This window comes from Schistocerca cancellata, chromosome 1, assembly GCF_023864275.1.
Source record: "Schistocerca cancellata isolate TAMUIC-IGC-003103 chromosome 1, iqSchCanc2.1, whole genome shotgun sequence".
NCBI lineage: Eukaryota > Metazoa > Arthropoda > Insecta > Orthoptera > Acrididae > Schistocerca > Schistocerca cancellata.
This window is the reverse complement of record NC_064626.1, coordinates 81,617,860-81,638,998: the sequence shown is the minus strand read 5'-3', so window position 1 is coordinate 81,638,998 and position 21,139 is coordinate 81,617,860. Positions and strand designations below refer to the sequence as shown.

Here is a 21,139-nt window from a genome sequence, read left to right as displayed (position 1 = left end):
CACCATCATTCGTCACTCCAATTATAGTCGCCATTAAGTTAAAAATCTTGTTGTTCAGTCTGTCTTCATCTTATGTATGTGTCCATATAATTTCGTCCTTATCCTTATAACGTCTTCAATTGTCCACCTGTTTGCACAGTTCTTTTGTCAGTCTCTCACCCAGAACTGGAATGTAGATTTTTCTCAGTTATTTTCTGATATTTCCGAATTTCACTGATTTTTATTTTTCCCTTGATTGCTGCCTCTGAGGTGTACAGGCCTCTGTTAAGACTACCATATTAGTGTCTTAATCTGGCATTGATGGAGATCCTTCTTTTGTTGTAGAGCTTCCATGTAAGTGTCTACGCTTTCTGCAGTTTTTTGATCCTTTCTGCACTGGATATCAAGTACAACCTTGTTTTCTGTACAATGTTTCCCAGGCATCAAACTTTTTACTTTTTTCATCCACCCATACATAAGTCTCCAGTGCATCTCTGGATTGCGTGTCCATGTACTGTAATTTTCCATGTGATATTTGTAATCCTGTTTTGGCTGAGATTATATGTAGTATCTTAAGATTCTTTGCCATTATTTGTTGTTATCATCAGTGAAGGCCAGATTTTTTTTAAATTGATAGACTTTTCCTTGCACTTCCCCATCTTTACCCCACTGACTCCATTGTACCAGTTTTGTTCTCTAAAACCGAGACAGAGACATTCCATCTCTGACTCACTCCTGTCTTGATTTCAAATGGTTCCAAGTATCTTTACACCTATGGAATCATAATGTGAATGTTATTGTGGTGTTCCTGGACTCTCAAATTGTTGATTTTTTTTTCAGGCACCAGATCCATTCACTGCACAATCTTTCCTTCCTGAACCCTGCTCAGTATTATTCTGTGCGTCTACTGGAGGCTCTAGCCAATTTAATAGAGCTTTGGATAGAGTATTACAGTATTTACCTAAGTATAAGATGACGTTGAGTATAATTTGACTTGCCGCCCCCCCCCCCCCCTTCCCCATTTTTCAAGAGGCTCCTTGGGAAAAAAATATTTTTAACATATTCTGACTAATCAAAATTAAAAACTTTTATTGACCCAACGTATCTGCCTAAAAAGTTATCATTCTACATATTCTAAACTCTGCCATTTATTCAATGCCTATATTTTGATAATGAGAAAACAAACAAAAACATATTGTTTACACTAATTCTTATCTTCACAGCCTTTTCTGTTTAGTTAGTCTGTCGTCTGCAGTACCAATATTTTAAACCACCGCCACCCTCTTAACAGGACAACTGCGAAACTTATATCTTTTTAGTCACAAATATTTGGCTGTTTCTTCCAAATTTGTTGCTATTTCTCAGTTTGTAGTTATGGTGGTACCTGAGAACACAGCTGTTTTTTATGAATAAATAGAGGATTTTGCTTCTATACTGATGTGAGAATGTTACAATATCTCTTGTTTCTAAACATATTGTCTACCCACAGCTCTTATGTAGAACCAGCAGCTGGCACACCCTCCTAACATTCTCATCATACCAGATGATGAGCATCGGCGACATTGCTGCATGGAACACTAAGTATGCCACTAGCTACAACCTAGACTTTTGCTACCTCCTGCAGAAGTGTGTGCTATTGTTGACTATTTATCCAATTTTTTGATTCAGAGTACAAATGGACTCAGGTAAATTGAACTGCAGTTTAAACTTGGCAGATGTTCATAAAAATCCAAAATACGCAGCCCTTGGTTGGCAGCATAGCGAAATCTGCTCTCTATGCACCACCCTCCCTCCCCACACTCTTCTTAGTTCTCACTTCTCAACTAAGCTGGTGTCACTGTTCCCCTTCCAACCATTTTGTAGTGCTGTGGTGTGGTGCTTTGGCTGAGCAACAGTGAAACACAGACGGCAATACCTTCGAGGGTGCAGGTCATATGTAACAACAGCAACTAGAATGTACATAAAAGACCACAATTGCAATTCAGTCCAATTCTTGAACCTGCACTTGTCCTGTGATCTAGTGATGTCTCTCAATATTATCTCCACAATGGGTCTTTCCGCTGTAATTTAGTCTTGTGATGACAATTTCTGTCAGTTTAATGGGATTTTTGTCTGTTAGATATTTAATTCTGGATTAATTTTCTTTCTCGTTTCATGTGAATGTACCATCTTCTTCTGCAGCTGGTAACATCTTGCCCCCAATTCTAAGACATAAACAGAGACAAAATTTCTTATTTGCAACACGCTTGGTAAATCATTACAGTTTCCCATAACCAAATAAAATACTGACTTGAGTTCAGAATCAGGCAACAGATTTTGAGGGACAACATTTTCGCCTTTGAATGTTAGCTTCACTTAAAAAGTAGAATAAATGTATACATATGGTATCCATACAGCTATGAGAACTTTTATTGGAAACCTGTTCAAATACAACGAAAGTTAGTAAGTTGATAGAATTTAATGCTAGCTCCAACTATTTCATGAAACTAATTGTTTTGCTTTGCTTTGCTTTAGGGCACAATAACATTAGGTGCCCACGTCTAAACTGTAGAACAAGAAGACACAGACAGGAGTTAAAATCCACTACATGTCAATCCCAATTGATGGAAGAGAAGATAGCTAAAAACAGGGACGTGGAGAAGGGTCTATAAAATACACCACAGAGTAACAGAGTTCCAGAAATAAAAATTAAACGGCCTTCGCTATATTACTATGACGAATAAAAAGTAAAACACGGTTGACAGCCCACGCGTCGTTCGCTTAAACTGCCGACAACTCCAATGGCAAACACAAAAGAGAATGTGAGTGGTCTTTTTTTTAAAAAAAAGGGGCAATGGCAGACCGCAAAAGTTGAGTGCAATGTGCACAAAGTTTCTCGATTATCTCTTGCACTACTGCCACCAGTCAAATGTCACACATACTGTACTGAAAGTTTCGGCGAACAGCGAAATCTCAAGCCTACTTGAATGCTAAGCCCTACTCTTCGTAAGTCTTCAAAATACATTTGTACAAAACCTCAATGGCCAAAGCCTCATCTGCAAATGTAAGATGACCCCTATACTCATCCATTAGACAATGTAAAAATGTTGATCTCAGCAGAAATTGTTAATATGTGAATATAAGATATTGCCATATTTTTCGAATGACGAATTTGGGAAAAAAACCACATCTTACTGTTGCAGAAGAAGCTGAGCAGCACCATGGTGTAGTGGTTAAGATACTAAATGCATGGAGGATCGCAAGTTCAAAACTCACCTGGACTGTACAATTTTAATTTCTATATTTGGTTCGAGTACATTCTAGAAGTATCCACATATGTCATTGTACTGGAATGTTCTGTAGCTGTATATATACTGGATGTGTTCTTCTGGCTGGAGGCAGTTCACTCCGCACCCTTCAATGTGCAAGTGCCGAATAAACCTTCGTTACGTGAAGTTAGTGTTCGTCATTCATCTAATTACACTTTCTTCTACATGACATTATGATCAGGTGAATACAGTATATGTGATGGGCAGTAGTGAAGTTTCTCTAGTTATCAGGGTCCGTTTTGTCTCCTTTCTTGTAGATGAGATGTATTAGGGTTGACATCCATTCTTTTGGTACCTTTAATGTTTCTTATATGTTTTCTATCATTCTGTGTATTTTGGTTACCACATTTTTGCTGTCTAATTCCTAAATCTTTTCCAGGCGCTGTGTTATTTTTCAATGATTTTATTGTGCTCACAATTGTGTGTTGGAGATTTCGAATAAAGGTTAGATTCTAGCTTTTCAAACTGCAGTCTCCATATTGGTTTATTACAGTTTAATAGTGTGTCAATGTATTGTTGCAGTATTGCAGTTCTTTTTTGGGTTTGCCTCCAGTGTTCCATCTTGTCTTTTGAAGTATAAGCTCTGTGGTTGATATCTGTCATTTTTTCCAAGGTTCTGTAAAAATGGTGTGTATGTGTTTTTATCAAAGTCCTTCTATCTCCATAACCTCTCTTCTACAAGTAATATTCTTAAAAGGTCTTCTGTATCTTTATTTCCATTTTCTGTATGTTTTACAGCTGTTAAATTTTATTCCGAACTTGTATCCTGTCTTCTACGGCTCTGTTGCACGTCATGTTCCACCACATGCGTGTCTTTTTTCTCAGTCGTTGCCCCAATTTTATCAGTTCTTTCATTTTTCTGTCAGTTCTGTATAGTCACTAACCTTAATTTTTTAATTTTTTTCGAGTATGTATTTTCTATTTTATTCATTTTTTAATGAAATCTGATTAATCACTTGTTTAAGTAATCAATTTTATTCTGTATGGAAACTGTAAAGTATTTTGGTTCCAGCTACGCAACTACTAAAATGGGCATATTTCATCAATCATGTTTCATTTATTAGGATTAAAACAGTCTGTGGCCTGGAATCTAAAATTTATGATTTTGGTTTGGTTGGAGATCTAAAAACAATATCATTAATAAGCTACTGAAGTATGATTCTTTTGACTTGTTGCACTTTTGAATGTTTTTTGCTTATGTCTACATGCACATTTGTCATGTGATCCTGTCTTTGGCAATGGTCTTTTTCCATTTTTTCTTGATGTACTACCCATTTCACAGTGCAACACCCAACTTATTTACTGATCCACAATTGCCCACAAATGTTTCCAAGTTCCTCTTCCTAAATGTGAACTTTTGCAAGTATATTGTTGCCCAACTATCAGATAGATTTATTAATATTTTGAAGTTACACAGATTAATACAAAATAGTTCACATAATAATACAGCACCTAAAGACCATAGCTAGTGAATAAAAAATTACAAATAAATTTATGTTTCTGACACTTCACAGCGTGCAATCTAAACGGACAACAAGTGTAGGAAGATTAGTAATTAATTCCACAGTACTATTGAAAGAATTTTACTTCTAAAGATTACAGTCTGTCAACAACAGAATCTCAACTTTTAAACTGTACCTTAGACAGTATCTCAGCAATAGCTCACCAATATTCTACACACAGTAATATCAATACATTCCAAATATGGATTGAAGTAAGCCAACATTTCAATAATTAGGTATCTAATTCTATGTCATGGCATGCACAAGCTTACTGGGGAATAAAAAAAAGGTAACACTAACTGCAATTTAAAAGCATTCAATTCATATCAGTAACAATTATATTATGTACAAATGGTATGCTTTTCTGAAAATTTCTTTTTGCTACTTTATCAATATGTTAAAGCATGGGGAGGATTAAAATTTCTAGTGCAATATTACAAAATTTTGTCTTAGGATATAGTACTAAATATTCATGAACTCACTTTGACTCTCCTCAAACACAGCCCAGTGAAGGTGAAGATTTGGTTTCTTTGTGTGGTGTATTGTACATGCCCTCTCATACACATTTCTTATTTTATCTGTCATATCTTCCTTCAGGCTTTCAAGATACCTGATGAACTGTGAAAGTATATCAAATTTGTAGCAACAAATTCAAACTATGATTACACAAAGATCAAAACAGCTATATTAATGGTTACAGATAAACATTTAAAAAATGAGAAATGGGGCAGATCTTTTAGCGATAAGAATTTGGCAATATTTCTCCAAAACCAGAAGACTAAGTGGGTACACGATATGTAAAAATCTAGAAAAAACAATGGAACAAGTAAATTTTAAATGTTCAATTACCCATTACAAAGGAACTACAATAATACACAAGGAAATATGCATGACAAATAAGACTGACATACCTGATTTGCTTATAAACAATACAATACCCATAATTACCAGTGTTCTACTTCACAGGACTGTGGAAATATCCTTTAAAAGAAGCCAAAGACTGGTTCCTTATGCTACACGAAGGTGGCAAGAAAGGGTTAGTGAAGGGAAAGCGAATAAAGCTACATGAAAACAGATGCACAGGGTAGAAAGAACGTAGTTCAAGGTGTCAGCACACCTCAATATACTGTTGCAACACACATTCCAGCTGTCATTAGTTATCACTCCTCTCAGCAGCATGATCCTACACAATACTCTATTCCATTTCTCTCTTAACACTGTGAAAAAATAAGTGATTGTAATTTACACTGTACATACCATACCTAATACAATCTCCAAACTATGAATTTTAAACATATCTTGTTTTATGCAGTTTGATTTACAAATTTTAACTGATGAAAAATAAAACTCACTTTTATCCAAAATTCCTCATACAATGCACACGCTATGAGACACCTTTCAAACAGCACAATGATGCGAGTCTTGTCTCCTTGCTCTATTTCAAAGTCCAAGTACTCTTTCCAGTTTTTCAGCTGGCATCTTTCCAATGGTTTCACATGAAAGTATGGACGTTTTATCTACAAAAAGGAAGTAGGATTATGTTATGCAGGATCCGATTTAATTCAATAACAATGTTTTTATGAAGTATTTTCAATATAATGAAAAATCCAGGAACACTTACTCCTTCTTCATAGTTCCATCGATCTGCTACAGCAGCGACAGTGTTTTTGTGTATCTTCTTCCGTATTGCAACAATTCTCTCTCTCAATGCCGTAGTCTCTTCATCAGATTTCTAAGGGAGGGAAAAGAGTCACAAACATTACCCATCTGTGTTCAGCTTTCTGACTTAATTTTCACCTTTTTCTTAGACAATTCTGACAAATTAAGTGCAGTAATGAGATCCAGACCAACAAATAATTTTGCAACCCTAGTAGTTAACTATTAAGCTATAGAGCTTACATTTTAAACTGATAGCAAATTAATTTTGAAGTTTTAAGACTGATTGGAAACACCACCATAATAGCAAAATTCAACAACTGTCAGCTATAGTAATTTATATATCATACGTGAAATCACAGAGCTCATAATTGCCTTCCTTTGCCACCCAATAGTAACATCACAATGAAATCAATTACACATGTAAGACACACTGACCGTGGTTGGTTGCTCTTCTGGTTCTTCCCCTGGTGGCGCTTCAGTCTCTTCACCTGGAACAGTGTCATCACTGGCTAAAGGCTGATCAAACTGCTTCAGCATTTGGAGAACTTCACGGCGTAGAGTCAGAAATTCGTCTACGGACAACACCTTTTGAGGAGGATTGCTCGAGATGTGTTCCTGAAAACTAATAATAAGCACTGACTTTTAATGCTCAAGTCCATGCAAAATTGCAACTTTAATTACAGTAATTTAGCAGGAAGATGATTACATGCTTAGATCATAGAATTACTACTGTTTGCTAAACAAAGTTCCTGTCTCATACCGGTAAACACTGAGATTGGCACCATTATCCACAATAAGGGGAGATGCTGCCCACTTTTCACCAAATCCCAAAGAAAATTAGCCAGTGGATCATATGAATAAAAAAGGCAAGCTTCTCAGCAGAAGACTCAAACAAAAAAATACACTCCTGGAAATGGAAAAAAGAACACATTGACACCGATGTGTCAGACCCACCATACTTGCTCCGGACACTGCGAGAGGGCTGTACAAGCAATGATCACACGCACGCCACAGCGGACACACCAGGAACCGCGGTGTTGGCCGTCGAATGGCGCTAGCTGTGCAGCATTTGTGCACCGCCGCCGTCAGTGTCAGCCAGTTTGCCGTGGCATACGGAGCTCCATCGCAGTCTTTAACACTGGTAGCATGCCGCGACAGCGTGGACGTGAACCGTATGTGCAGTTGACGGACTTTGAGCGAGGGCGTATAGTGGGCATGCAGGAGGCCGGGTGGATATACCGCCGAACTGCTCAACACGTGGGGCGTGAGGTCTCCACAGTACATCGATGTTGTCGCCAGTGGTCGGCGGAAGGTGCACGTGCCCGTCGACTTGGGACCGGACCGCAGCGACGCACGGATGCACGCCAAGACCGTAGGATCCTACGCAGTGCTGTAGGGGACCGCACCGCCACTTCCCAGCAAATTAGGGACACTTGCTCCTGGGGTATAGGCGAGGACCATTCGCAACCATCTCCATGAAGCTGGGCTACGGTCCCCCACACCGTTAGGCCGTCTTCCGCTCACGCCCCAACATCGTGCAGCCCGCCTCCAGTGGTGTCGCGACAGGCGTGAATGGAGGGACGAATGGAGACGTATCATCTTCAGCGATGAGAGTCGCTTCTGCCTTGGTGCCAATGATGGTCGTATGCGTGTTTGGCGCCGTGCAGGTGAGCGCCACAATCAGGACTGCATACGACCGAGGCACACAGGGCCAACACCCGGCATCATGGTGTGGGGAGCGATCTCCTACACTGGCCGTACACCACTGGTGATCGTCGAGGGGACACTGAATAGTGCACGGTACATCCAAACCGTCATCGAACCCATCGTTCTACCATTCCTAGACCGGCAAGGGAACTTGCTGTTCCAACAGGACAATGCACGTCCGCATGTATCCCGTGCCACCCAACGTGCTCTAGAAGGTGTAAGTCAACTACCCCGGCCAGCAAGATCTCCGGATCTGTCCCCCATTGAGCATGTTTGGGACTGGATGAAGCGTCGTCTCACGCGGTCTGCACGTCCCGCATGAACGCTGGTCCAACTGAGGCGCCAGGTGGAAATGGCATGGCAAGCCGTTCCACAGGACTACATCCAGCATCTCTACGATCGTCTCCATGGGAGAATAGCAGCCTGCATTGCTGCGAAAGGTGGATATACACTGTACTAGTGCCGACATTGTGCATGCTCTGTTGCCTGTGTCTATGTGCCTGTGGTTCTGGCAGTGTGATCATGTGATGTATCTGACCCCAGGAATGTGTCAATAAAGTTTCCCCTTCCTGGGACAATGAATTCACGGTGTTCTTATTTCAATTTCCAGGAGTGTATTTTCTGAGAAAATTCTCAATTTCATACAAAAAAATTCGAAGCGTATCCTGTGAGGAGTTCGTTCTTATTACCTCAATTCGCACCTTGAGAAGGTCCGCAAATGGTTTAATGTACAAATATAAAAATGGTAACAATGTGTTCTGGAAGAGTTCCACTACATTTTGATTTCACTTTTATGTGCGGCAACAAATTGTTAAGGTGATTACAGAGTTTACGAAAATGCATTTTCTGATGTTACTGAATTTTTAACATGCGGGAAACTTTTTTGTTATTTAGTTACGTGAACACATTATGCGAGCAAAAACTTGAGAATGCATCACATTTTAATCGACTCCAAAAAGGAATCCAGAGTTGTCTAACACGAGATAATTTTGGTTAATATGACACACAATGGTTCACCCATTCGTCAAGTATTTAATTGGTCACCCATGAGGTATCATTACAAGAAACAGATCACTAGGTTTGTAATAAACCAATTATTAATTTTTCTGATCTGCCTGCTTATTTCTAACATAACAAAATATGATTTATGCTGTAAGAAAACATGATGATGACTAACTGAAAATATCTGTGACACAGTTGTCTGGCGCATACTACTTCTACACCGGTCTGAAAACCTAGTTCAGCTAAATAGCATAAAAGTATTTTCATTTTCGCTTCATCTGACATGCCACCCCCTCGTGTTTCACAATTTCCCAGAAGTAAGTTCATCAACTAAAGTATGCCTTTATTGTTAACCCTGTATAGGCATCTACAGCTTTTCTTTTCAGTATTTCTTTGAGCTATGCAAGTTTTTTTGCCTTCTGAGCTGCATAAATTCTACCACTTTTACTAAAAAACTCTGTGAAACTTAACTTCAACAGAACTTAACACAGCTCGATGTATGCTACAGAGTTCACTTTAAAAAAAATGGAGATTGTTCTCCGCTTGTGAGAAATTTCTCTAGTTTTATTCCCATCAAATCTGATAATGTTCTTTACACTGAGAAACTTCCCAACCATTTTACTCAAGCTGAGATCTTTCTTAGGTAAGATATACTCTCTTGACTCCCTCTATTCATGCAAATGTGAGAATGTTTTATGAAATAAAGAGAATGAAGTACATCCTCTGTTTTAATCATAAAATCTTGTAGCTCAGAACACAGAAATTTTGTGAGGCTGGGCATACTGTATTGAACCTAGAAATAGGCATCAGAAGGCTGACTGTGTAACAGGTTGTATACACTGGCAAGAAAAAGGAAGTTCCCAGATTTCTCACTTAAAAACACACTTTCTACCAGATGAAAATACACTAGACCCCAGGTGAAAATACATTTTTTTTCACATTAAGTAGGTTTTGGAAAGAGCTTTGATGCACAGCAACATATACACTACTTTTTACGTATTATGAAAGAATAAATTTCAGCAAATACAGCATGGCAGCTTCTGAAGCACTGAAATTGAGATTGTGCTGTGTGGTGCACTTTTGTCAGCCAATCATTGCTCATTACATGTATTCCCAACTGCGAATATGGACAACCATCACTTGTAGAATGGAATGACAATGAAAATTTGTGCAGGGACAGGATTTGTCACTTATCACGAGCGGTCACCTTACCATTTGGTTATCCATGCCAACTCACGGCCGGACTCAAACTTCCTCATGTCGTCATTATGTGTCATTTGATGGTTGTCCACATTCCCAATTGCAAATACATTTAATGTATTTCATAATGGCTGCAGTCACCACAGTGTCTATTCCTTTAGAAATGCATTCATGTCCAAAGGAACCTTGCATATTAATTCAGAATAACACAGGCACTACAACATTATAACCATAACTCATGTCACATAATCTCACTAGCCAATGACAACTGATGTTCAGTGCATAGGACTCATTATGTAGCCAGCCAACAGCATCACCACTTAAGTGGAAATATAAACAAATAGCTGAAGTGAACAGTTTAAATTAATATACATAAGCATATCTACAAGAAAAGCTATGTTTCCACAAATAAAACTGGTCTTTTTTTTTAGCAGATGTTACCCTTTAAGATATATAAAACACAAATGTGCCAGTACAATTGTAAATAATGGCATAAATGGCTGGCATTCTGGGTCTGAAATTATCCCAAGTGATTGGTCCTCAAAGTATTTTAAGTTTTGAATGAGATTCAAATGATCTGCGATTTAAGGAATTCATCGCACATTCTCACACATAACGTAATCTTGCATAAAAGGAAATTTACTTTGAAAGTAACACTTCTCAAACCACCATTCACACTATTTTCCCATGACCTGCTAGAAATGTAAACACTTGTGATATCACACTCATCAAAAGCAGTTTGTTATTATGAAGTACTGCATACTTTTAGTCCTAATGCCTTTGACAATTTTTGCTGTCGGCAGATGCTCGTGTGTGTCCTGTACTCTGGTGTTGTAAATGGCACATTTTCTTTGTAACTTCTCTTTTTTATGTTTCATTGCAGCAGCGTTATTCTAAAGTAGTGGGCTAAAGTAAAATTCTACATCTACAAGGACACACTGCAAATCACATTTAAGTGCCTGGCAGAGGGTTCATCGTACCACCTTCACAGTTCTCTATTATTGCAATCTCGTATAGTGCGCGGAAAGAACTAACACCTATATCTTTCTGCACAAGCTCCGATTTCCCTTATTTTATCGCAGTGATCGTTTCTCCCTATCAGGCCGGTGTCAAAATATTTCCGCATTCGGAAGATAAAGTTGGCGACTGGAACTTCGTAAGAAGATTCTGCCGCAGTGTCCTGTCAATAAAATGCAGTCTTCGGTTAGCCTTCCCCACAACATTTTCTGTGTGTTCCTTCCAATTTAAGTTGTTCATATTTGAAATTTCTAGGTATTTAGTACTGGAGGGCAGTGTGGAGGGTAAAAATCATAGAGGGAGACCAAGAGATGAATACACTAAGCAGATTCAGAAGGATGTAGGCTGCAGTAGGTACTGAGAGATGAAGACGCTTGCACAGGACAGAGTAGCATGGAGAGCTGCATCAAACCAGTTTCAGGACTGAAGACGACGACAACAGGTATTTAGTTGAATTAACGGCCTTTATATATGACTGATTTATAGTGTAACCGAAGTTTAACAGACTTCTTTCAGCACTTATGAGGACGACCTCACACTTTTCGTTATTTAGGGTCAAATGCCAATTTTTGCACAATACAGATATCTTTTCTAAATTGTTTTGCAATTTGTTTTGTTCTTCTGATGACTATTAGTCAATAAACAACAGCGTCATCTGCAAACAATCTAAGATGGCTGCTCAGATTGTCTCACGAATCGTTTATATACATAAGGAACAGCAAAGGGCCTATAATACTATCTTAGTTAGCGTATCAGTTCTTACAAGCCAAAATTACAAAAATCAAAACTGAAAACTACAAAAATGAAAAATTCCTGGAATTCTAAAAAATTGTCGCCAGATGAAAAAATCTCATTTTTCCCAGGGCACATACACCCAGTGTAGCCACTTTTGGCCCAATAATTAGCTGAGAATTTGTGACTGTTGAAGCATCTTGTAATTTTGGTTACATACTTGAATGAAGTCAATTCATCCCACATTAACTAATAATCGCACTCTTACCTTCAAGTTACAAAGGAACTCTTACACCGAATATGGGTGAAGGAAGTTTGTATGAACAATTTACAAGGGATGTTGAAGTGGCATAATAAAAACACATGAATTCTACTCATAAAACTAAACTGAAAAGGAAAAAAAAAAAAAAAATCAGGTAGCATATCGGGTGATATACTAAAAAATATTTAAAATGACACTTTCGTGTATGGGATCTGTAATGTCATATTACTTGTAGTAATAAGAACAAACAAGTTAATCAATTGATGGAAGTATATGTTAAGAGGAAATTCAATTTTGAAAAATATCTATTTTCCTTTCATGCTGCATCATGTCTCCTTACTCTGATTCCGAGTTAATCCTTGAATAGTATTGTTTGCTCAAGCCCTTTCCCCTCTTGTTCTGATAGCCAGTACATAGATGTAAAACAATGTTCAAAAATTTCTTCACTCCCATTTAATTCTATTTTTTCCTGATAATATCTTTTCACAAAAAGTCGAGTGTTTTCACACCCTGACAAGTAACATACCTTTACCTATGGGATCCTAAACTCTTAAACCCACAAATACACACAATGACTAAATGTCAGTCTTGCTAGATGCATACAAAGTATATTAGGAGGATTCCTTAACAATTTCTAATTTTTTTAAAGTTTACTTTAGTTCCAGATAGAGTCAGAAAGCTTAATGTTGCAGTGATAACAGAGCACTATAATTTTATCTAGTTTCACTTAGCTATCCATGAGATATGTGAAAAAGATGCTGCACCTCCTGCCTTGCTTGTTAGAGTCTGTTGGCCATTTCAAATTGCATTTTTTATTTCAGTTATTTTAACAATGAATTTCACATGACAGGAGCTGAAGGGTTGTTAAAGGTTTAGTATTAAGAGTAAAATGTAGAGTTTAACACTTACTTGTCAAAATGATTTGTATAGCCTTGTGTTGGGATCAAGAGTAATCTATCATATAATGCTGTAACATTTTGCAGCCTTTTGCCTTCAGACTCCCATTTGATATAGCTTTCCCAAAGGCGATCAGACCTGTAAGTGATTAACGAATTTTATTTCCATATTTTAACATGAGATTAAAATGATATATCATTTAAAAGTGAGATTTAAAGGAACAAAATAAACATTTAATCAGAATTACAAAAGAACATTTTGAAGCTTAATAAAGAGACACTGATTCAGAGAGTTATTGTAAACATTGTCTTTATCATCATTTTTTAACTGTACTTGATAACTGATGTTAGGTCACTCACTCCCACGTTATCAAAATGTCTATGGGCATTGTACTATCCCACGGACCAACATCATGATTACATATATTTACTGTAATAAATAAATTTATCACCAGGGGCAAGCAAACACTATATTACTTTAAACATTTAGTTATTAGTCTAGCACCATGTGTATTTCTTACTACAACAGTTGATGGTCAATCCACAGCTATCTGGACTAGCTATCTAAGTAAACTCTTACAATAGGACATTATAAAAACAAATTTAAATTCTGTTAGTGAAAATAAGTTTTTCAATTTGAAGTTACTAATTAATGTGATTTGTAGACAGCACAACACAGCAAAATATATCTTTCAAATTATTTACACACATACGAGGCTTACTGTCACGTATGTGACAAATGTGAATACAAATGAATTCTGCCTCAAAAAATTAAACCACAAAATTCTTAATAAATGCTATTTCAAAGAAAATTGTATTGTGATGAACTATTTTATTGTAGTTAGTTGCTTTATTTTCTGTGTAGTTATACTGAAAATTTTGCTAATTTTCAGCTGCTGGTACTGGACATCATCTCGTGAAGTTTAACAGGGAAAGATAATGCCCATAAATATGTGTTTACAATATAAAAAGCGCATGAATGCAATGATGTATAAATGTGTGTGGTGCTCTGGTGTCACACCAGTTGTGCGCAGTTGAATGGCCTGCGTAAGGCAGACTCCACGTAATGCAGAGTAAGACTCAGCCATGTGATATAGCATTTTAGTTAGCTCAGAGAAATGTACAGCAAGATGGTGCAGAGGTTAGCACACTGGACACTCTGGAGTTCAATACTACATCTGACCATCGAGATTTACATTTTCTGTGATTTTCCTAAATCGCTCCAAGTAAATGCTGGGATGGTGCCATTGGAAGGCAAGGCCTATTTCCTTCCCCATGCTTAACAAAATCTAAGCTTAGGTCCCGTCTTTAATGACCTCACTGTCAATGGGACATTAGGATTCAATGTCTACACCTCCCCCTCCCCTTCTCCTTCCCCAGAAAGTTGTACATTTGTGCGCTAGCCGAAGTTCAAAAGTTGGTATAATGTGGCCATTTCAATGTGACCGTATTAGGTGGCTGGCATTCTGAACTGTGGTTCCATCAAATACTGGCATAGGTCAAACCTGAGTAATCTCATTTATGACACTGCCAATCTGCTTTTCTCGTTTTGAAATGAGCAAAGTGACTAATGTGTCCACCATAGATTTTGATTAGAAATCTTCATAGCACCACAAGGGACTCTCATCACTATGATCATCTTTCAGTTCTGCCTTTGCAGAAATAAAAAAAACAAGGGTGTTGACTGGCTGCCCTGTGACACTGAGGCAGAGCTTGTTTCCACAAACACCACCTCTCCACACTGGTGGTTATGATTTTAGTTTTTTTATGCTCACAGCTGAATGCAAATTAACAAGTCTTACCGTAACATATAAATAAGCTATTTTTGATTCTACTTCTATGTTGAGTACCTGTAGCACTGTCAAATATATGGTTCGCACACTTAAAGCCCACTAAAGGTCAAAATCAGTATTCTGCAGATTTTGTATTTGTTGAATAGGGTATGAAAAGAAAAATGATGAGAAAAACCAAAACTAAACTCTCAAGTACTCTATTAATTGGCAGGAAAATGTTGATGCTTCTCAATAAAAACCATAATTCATTGAAAGCCTTGAGCCAAAAGAAGAAAAAACAAACATCAGTTCAGAATAAAATCTGCAAGTTTCTTCAAAGCAAACATTCCACTCAAACAGCTCGCCAAGTACCACTTGTTTTAAACAGTCAATTTCAAAGTAATAAAGCTTTGTCCGCTCACATGGAAACCTTTTAAATATGTACACCTGATCACTTACAGGCAAACAAAATTTACATACAAATATTGCCAAAAATAGATGCAAACCAGTAAACCCCTGATTTTTTAGACTAACTTCCATGTATAAAACAGTTTCAAAAATCTGATTACAAATGGGTTAATATGCTAAATACTTGTTTTAAACAAGCAGAAAAGTTTTGGAAAGGCCTGAAATTACGCTTAAAGTTTGTTTTAAGTCATTGAAGTGCTCCAATTAGGAAATACTAAATGAACATAAACTGGGTAATTCGCACTGCATTTTAAGCAGAAGTAGTTTATCTGCATCTCAATATTTATTATGCAAATATCCTGATCTGTTCATCATACCATAATATAATTTTGCAGGGACAACCAGTGGTATAAGTGGATACTGTCCGCAAATTTTGTTGTGAATAGAGTTAGTAGTAAGGAAGTAATAAATTAAAAGCCTTGCCCTATGCTGCTGTTTTACTGCATAAACAGGAGAAACGTAGTAAGCAATAAACTTTTTTTCTTTTATAATTTTGTGGCAGTGTCAGCGGGATGATTTTTTTGAACAGATCTGAAATTGTGTGTAAAGTTTGCTGGAAGTCACCAAATGCTCTCATTCTCAAATACTGTGTGTATAAATTCCAGGCATTTGCATGCCATCAGTTACATTGCCACAAGATAAACACATAGTTTCTAACTGCAGTAGTTATTTCATTAAACTTTGAAGATACAGTTCGTTGATTTGAAAGAGGGGCCCCACACAGCGAGTGTCATTGGTCCTGTCAGATTAGGGAAGAAAGAAGTCAACAGTGCCCTTTCAAGCAAATAAACCCAGCATTTGCATGAAGTGATTTAGGAAAATCACAGAAAGCCTAGGTCAGGATGGCCGGATGCAGGTTTGAAGTGTCACGCTCCCGAATGCAAGTCCAGTGTTGTACTGTATGAGTATATCTCTCAATTAGTAGTTTGTGACAGTATTTTAAACTTTTAAATTCACCCAGTAATAATGCAAAATACTGAAAATCAAACTGCTGTTGCCCAGGAAGCCGTTAGGCAGGAAACCTGCAAATGGATCTGGTTACCACCTGCCCAATTGGGGGGGGGGGGGGGGGGGATAGTCTTATTAATACATAGTTTGCCAAAAACAGAAGCAAATTCGGACAGAAATAAATGCTACACCTTCAGGCCCCTACATATTGCTTATTTAGTAAAAACCTAAGTTTCATAAAGAGAAAGTAAGAAGATGCTAATTATTTTGTTTCATACACAATTAACTTACACCAAGGCAATTAAAGCCAATGTGTGTGGAAAAATAATGGGACTAGTATAAAGCAAATACATATACACACACAATGAGGAGTTTTAAGAATATTTTTATTCTGAAGTCTTACCTAAACTCCATCCCACATGCACTTATTGCTTTTTCGAACTGACATCGTAAGTGGGTTTCATCATCTGGGTATGTAGCCTTGCAGTAGTTTAGGTAATGAATCCACAAATCTACACTCAAAGGAATTGCCTTCAATCCACGTTCAAATACCTACAAATATATCAGCAAATGTTAAAAAAAAATCCAGTGTCCACTTTTCTGCAAACATCTAAAGAAATTCAACATAGCCTAAACCCATAAAAATTGCATCCTTAATCAAATTACGGTATCAGCCAGATTAGCAATACAGTATCAGCTTACACAGTTTGGCCAGCTCCTGTACTGGATGTTCTGAAGACAGTCCTTGAAAACTCTTCCTGTCCAGATCTTCAGTTTGCTTGGCTCGATTCACGAGACTTTGAATGCTTTTATACATACATTAATTTGTACAAACCCAACATGTTTAAGAAATATAAACTAAGAGATGCCATATACAAACAACATACATTAATATGATGCATTTTTACTTATACCCGATCACCTCAAAAATACGTACTTCAGAGGTTATTTCACACAATGCCAACACATAACTTACTACAAAGATTCAAAATTTTAGTTATGCAATTATTTGTAGATCTTTAAGCCAAGTTATTATCTTCTAGACAAATTAATGTTACTCGCACATTGCACAGTGTGCGAAATTCTCTGGCTTTTTTCATCTTCAGTTCTTGCAGTTCTTCTACTCTTAAGCAGCCTGTTGAACCTAATTCCACTGAAGAGTTAACGAATAAAATTAATGTATGATTTTATTTAAATTTAATGTAAATCAAATGAGAATTATCTGTGCCAAATATTTCCATTTACCATCGCATATAACAACAGACATCCTCACTGCTTTATTGCCATTCAAAAGCAAGAAATCGGTTGCCAATGCTGGGCACGTACTGCTGAAGCTGTTGGAAAAAACATGGCAATTTTCAGACCAGTAGTTTCCCACTTCTTCTCCACACCTATCTTGTCAAACGAAATATTTCTTTTAAAATGAGCTATGTAGTTCATATATACTCAATACTTACTTTTTTTCTTAGCAGTACAATAACTGCAAAGGAATCCCTTTACCATTCAGCTTATTCCTACACCAGACTACTGAAATATTAAGGCAAATATAAGGTCCTCTGTGGAAAAAGTCATTACAGAAATTCCAATGAAGTTTACATCTCCAGGATCACTGAATCTGAAGAAACAACTTAACAAACAACTTACTTCCTCACATTTCCTTTTATTTCCCTTTCTCTTTTCATAGTCAGCATATTTTCGCCAGTATCCGTAGCAGTAAGGATAGTGAGAGAGAAAAGCATCATATGCTTCCCGAGCGGCTTCTATGTCATTCTGGAATCAAAATAAACAACATTTAAGACACTAATAATGTATGTCTCTAATTATAAAACAGGCTAATGAATATTTTATTAAAATACCTCCTGATCCACATACTGAAGTAAATACGTCCACCCAGTGAAATCTGCAGGATCTTCTTTAACAGCCTTCCAATATTTTTCCAATTCAGGCAGTGATTTTCGTGATTTAGTGGCAGCCTTTGGCACAGATGACGACCCTGATGACAATGCAGCTCTCTTCGCAGCAGGAGTCTCATCACAACTATTTTCAGAGGTAGGTGAACTAGGATCATACGTATCACCATCAAGTAATTTGCGCTTCTGGGATTCTGAGGAACGTTTTTTCTTTTTTCCACTCCCTGCTTCTCCCATTCCTGTAATAATTAAGCCAATACATAGCTTGTTTGAAAATGACAACAAATGCTCCATATAGTTCACCCAATTACTGCCTATTATTTCAAAGGACATAGTCATTATTTAACAAAATGAATGAAACTACTTTGTGTGTTAAGACACTTCCCACACACTCTGTATGGAAGGGAGAAAATATCAATGAATACTAATAATCAAATGCTTGTGTGTAGAATACAACATTGAACTGCCAATACTGCAACAAGAAACTCATGTTTTTCATAAATGTAGCAACCAAGTTCACAAATATAAAAACTTCAGTGAATTAATGTGTAAGGGTTCCAAATTAGAAAAACACTGGGGTAAGTATTAATTGCTCCATTCTGGTCACAACATCTGCTGCCTCCAACATATTGTACTGCAAGACTCATCTCTAAGCTTTCACTTTATTTAACCAAATTTTTTCATTGCCCTATGCAATGGAAGGAACCAGGCACTTTAGTGAACATGAAGTCAACTGATGGCAGGAGGATATTTTTCGTATAAACATGTTAAATAAGGGAGGGGCAACCACTTGCCCGTAATGGACTGATATGTGACATACAGAAACACTTAATAGAAAATAGTATTCACACTAGAATTTGAGCTCATGCTCTTTCTCTGGTCACCTCAGTCAACCTCTTAATTATTTCTTTCAGTCACTTCTTACACCTCCTGAACATACGGCCATGAATCGCTGCTCATTCTACCTCCTCCAATTCTGAAAACACTCTTTCTGCTGACATAACTCCAAGTATGCATCTCTTTCTGAAATATTGTCTGGTACACAGTCTCCCACCTAATGGGCTTACAATTTAAATTCACATATCCTGCTATCACTCATCCTACTGTAAGAACCTTAACCTTCTCCAATTCTGCCAGAAACATCACCAGCCTCCCTCTCCCTCCTGTCCCTTTCTTCCTCTACAACTTTCTCTCCTTTCCCCCCCTCCTCATCTTCTTACATCTCTTTTAGCATTTCCCCCTGCACTTATCTTATCTTGTTGTGTAGTCACAGTCATCTGTCTGAAGACTTGCCACTTTCTCGTTGCCTGCTCCTTATTTCCTACCCTGCCTTCCCTCCTCACCTGCATCAGCTCAGGCAACTGCTTTCAAAAACCAACATCAATAACTGGTCTTGCTGTAGCCACAGGAGTGAATGTTTGGGATCTGTACGGTCATGTGTTTGAATGTATGTACTTTTGCTAGAAAAAGAGCTAGTGCTGGGTTGGGTTGTTTTGGGGGAGGAGACCAAACAGCAAGGTCATCGGTCTCATCAGATTAGGGAAGGATGGGGAAGGAAGTTGCCTGTGCCCTTTCATTGGAATCATCCCGGCATTTGCCTGGAGCGATTTAGGGAAATAACGAAAAACCTAAATCAGGATGGCCAGATGCGGGATTGAACCGTCGTCCTCCTGAATCCCAGTCCAGTGTGCTAGCCACTGCCACCTCGCTCAGTGAGAGCTAGTGTGAATGCTGTTTTCTGTTACATGTTTCTGTGCTCCAAGTATTGATCTGCTACAAGTGAGTAAGATGCCTTTAAAAAACAAATTCTCTCTCTCTCTCTCTCTCTCTCTCTCTCTCTCTAACACACACACACACACACACACACACACACACACACACACACACACGTATAGGGGGAGAACACCTCAAATTTGTGTCTGGGAAGAGCTGATGGGACAAGAGCTGAGGGGCATCCCACCTGGGACAAATTTTCTCATTTCAGACAAATTCTGGCTAATTAAAATAACTCCGTCAAACAGGTACAAAATATCCTAAGTGAGGAAAAAAAAGTTAACACTACGTCTTGTAAACAAAAGCAGATTTGACGATGTGGTCTTCAGTCCGAAGACTGTTTTGGTGCGGCTATCTGTGCAAGTCTCTCCTGTGCCAGCCTCTTCACTCCTGCCTAACTACTGAAGCCTACATACATTTGAACCTGTTTAACATTTTTGCTGCTATTGACATCGTCACTGCCTTCCATACTGATGGCAGCTTTTGTTTTGCCTGTACTGCTCACCAAATACTGGTGCCTCCACTGAGAGATGGCACTGCAGCCAACATGAAATCCTTATCAAGAAATTTGCAAAAACTGTTACATGAATAAATTTGCTTTTTGCACATCTTACAGTCCAATATCTTTACTCGGAGAATTTAATTTCTTTCCCTTATCCATCAAGCTTACTGTGCTGAATCAAATGAAAAAGTACTGCACAAAATTTTGAAAAGTTTACAGAAGTAGAAATGCATCTGATAAAATTTGTGAATGGTTGATTTTAGTTTATACATTGCAGTGAATGAAATGTAGACAAGATATCGAAATTTTATTTAAAACAGAGAGCAGAATGATATATCGTCTCATTCTCAAGTAACTGCCTTTACATTCGATGCATGGCCGCATGCAAGGCATTCCTTCACATCCTTACACATTGCAAATCATGTGATCATAACAATCATCATAGCTCATAAGCAATTCAAGATATAGAAAAGAGGTTTTTTGCAAATGATAACACGCAATA

At 37.7% G+C, this 21,139-nt stretch overlaps 1 protein-coding gene across 1 annotated transcript in view; it reads right to left on the bottom strand.

Annotated features, from left to right (window-relative positions):
• The window catches only part of LOC126165771 (pre-mRNA-processing factor 39-like), a 94,398-nt gene that overhangs the window by 22,992 nt on the left and 50,267 nt on the right, over positions 1–21,139 (bottom strand). Inside the window, exons 6-13 of the mRNA XM_049920347.1 lie at positions 18,309–18,601; positions 18,097–18,222; positions 16,856–17,004; positions 13,278–13,403; positions 6,884–7,070; positions 6,411–6,521; positions 6,142–6,306; positions 5,272–5,407 (exon numbers count right to left, since the gene is read on the bottom strand). Coding sequence (XP_049776304.1) covers positions 5,272–5,407; positions 6,142–6,306; positions 6,411–6,521; positions 6,884–7,070; positions 13,278–13,403; positions 16,856–17,004; positions 18,097–18,222; positions 18,309–18,601 — 1,293 coding nt within the window. The remainder of the gene's footprint in view (positions 1–5,271; positions 5,408–6,141; positions 6,307–6,410; positions 6,522–6,883; positions 7,071–13,277; positions 13,404–16,855; positions 17,005–18,096; positions 18,223–18,308; positions 18,602–21,139) is intronic.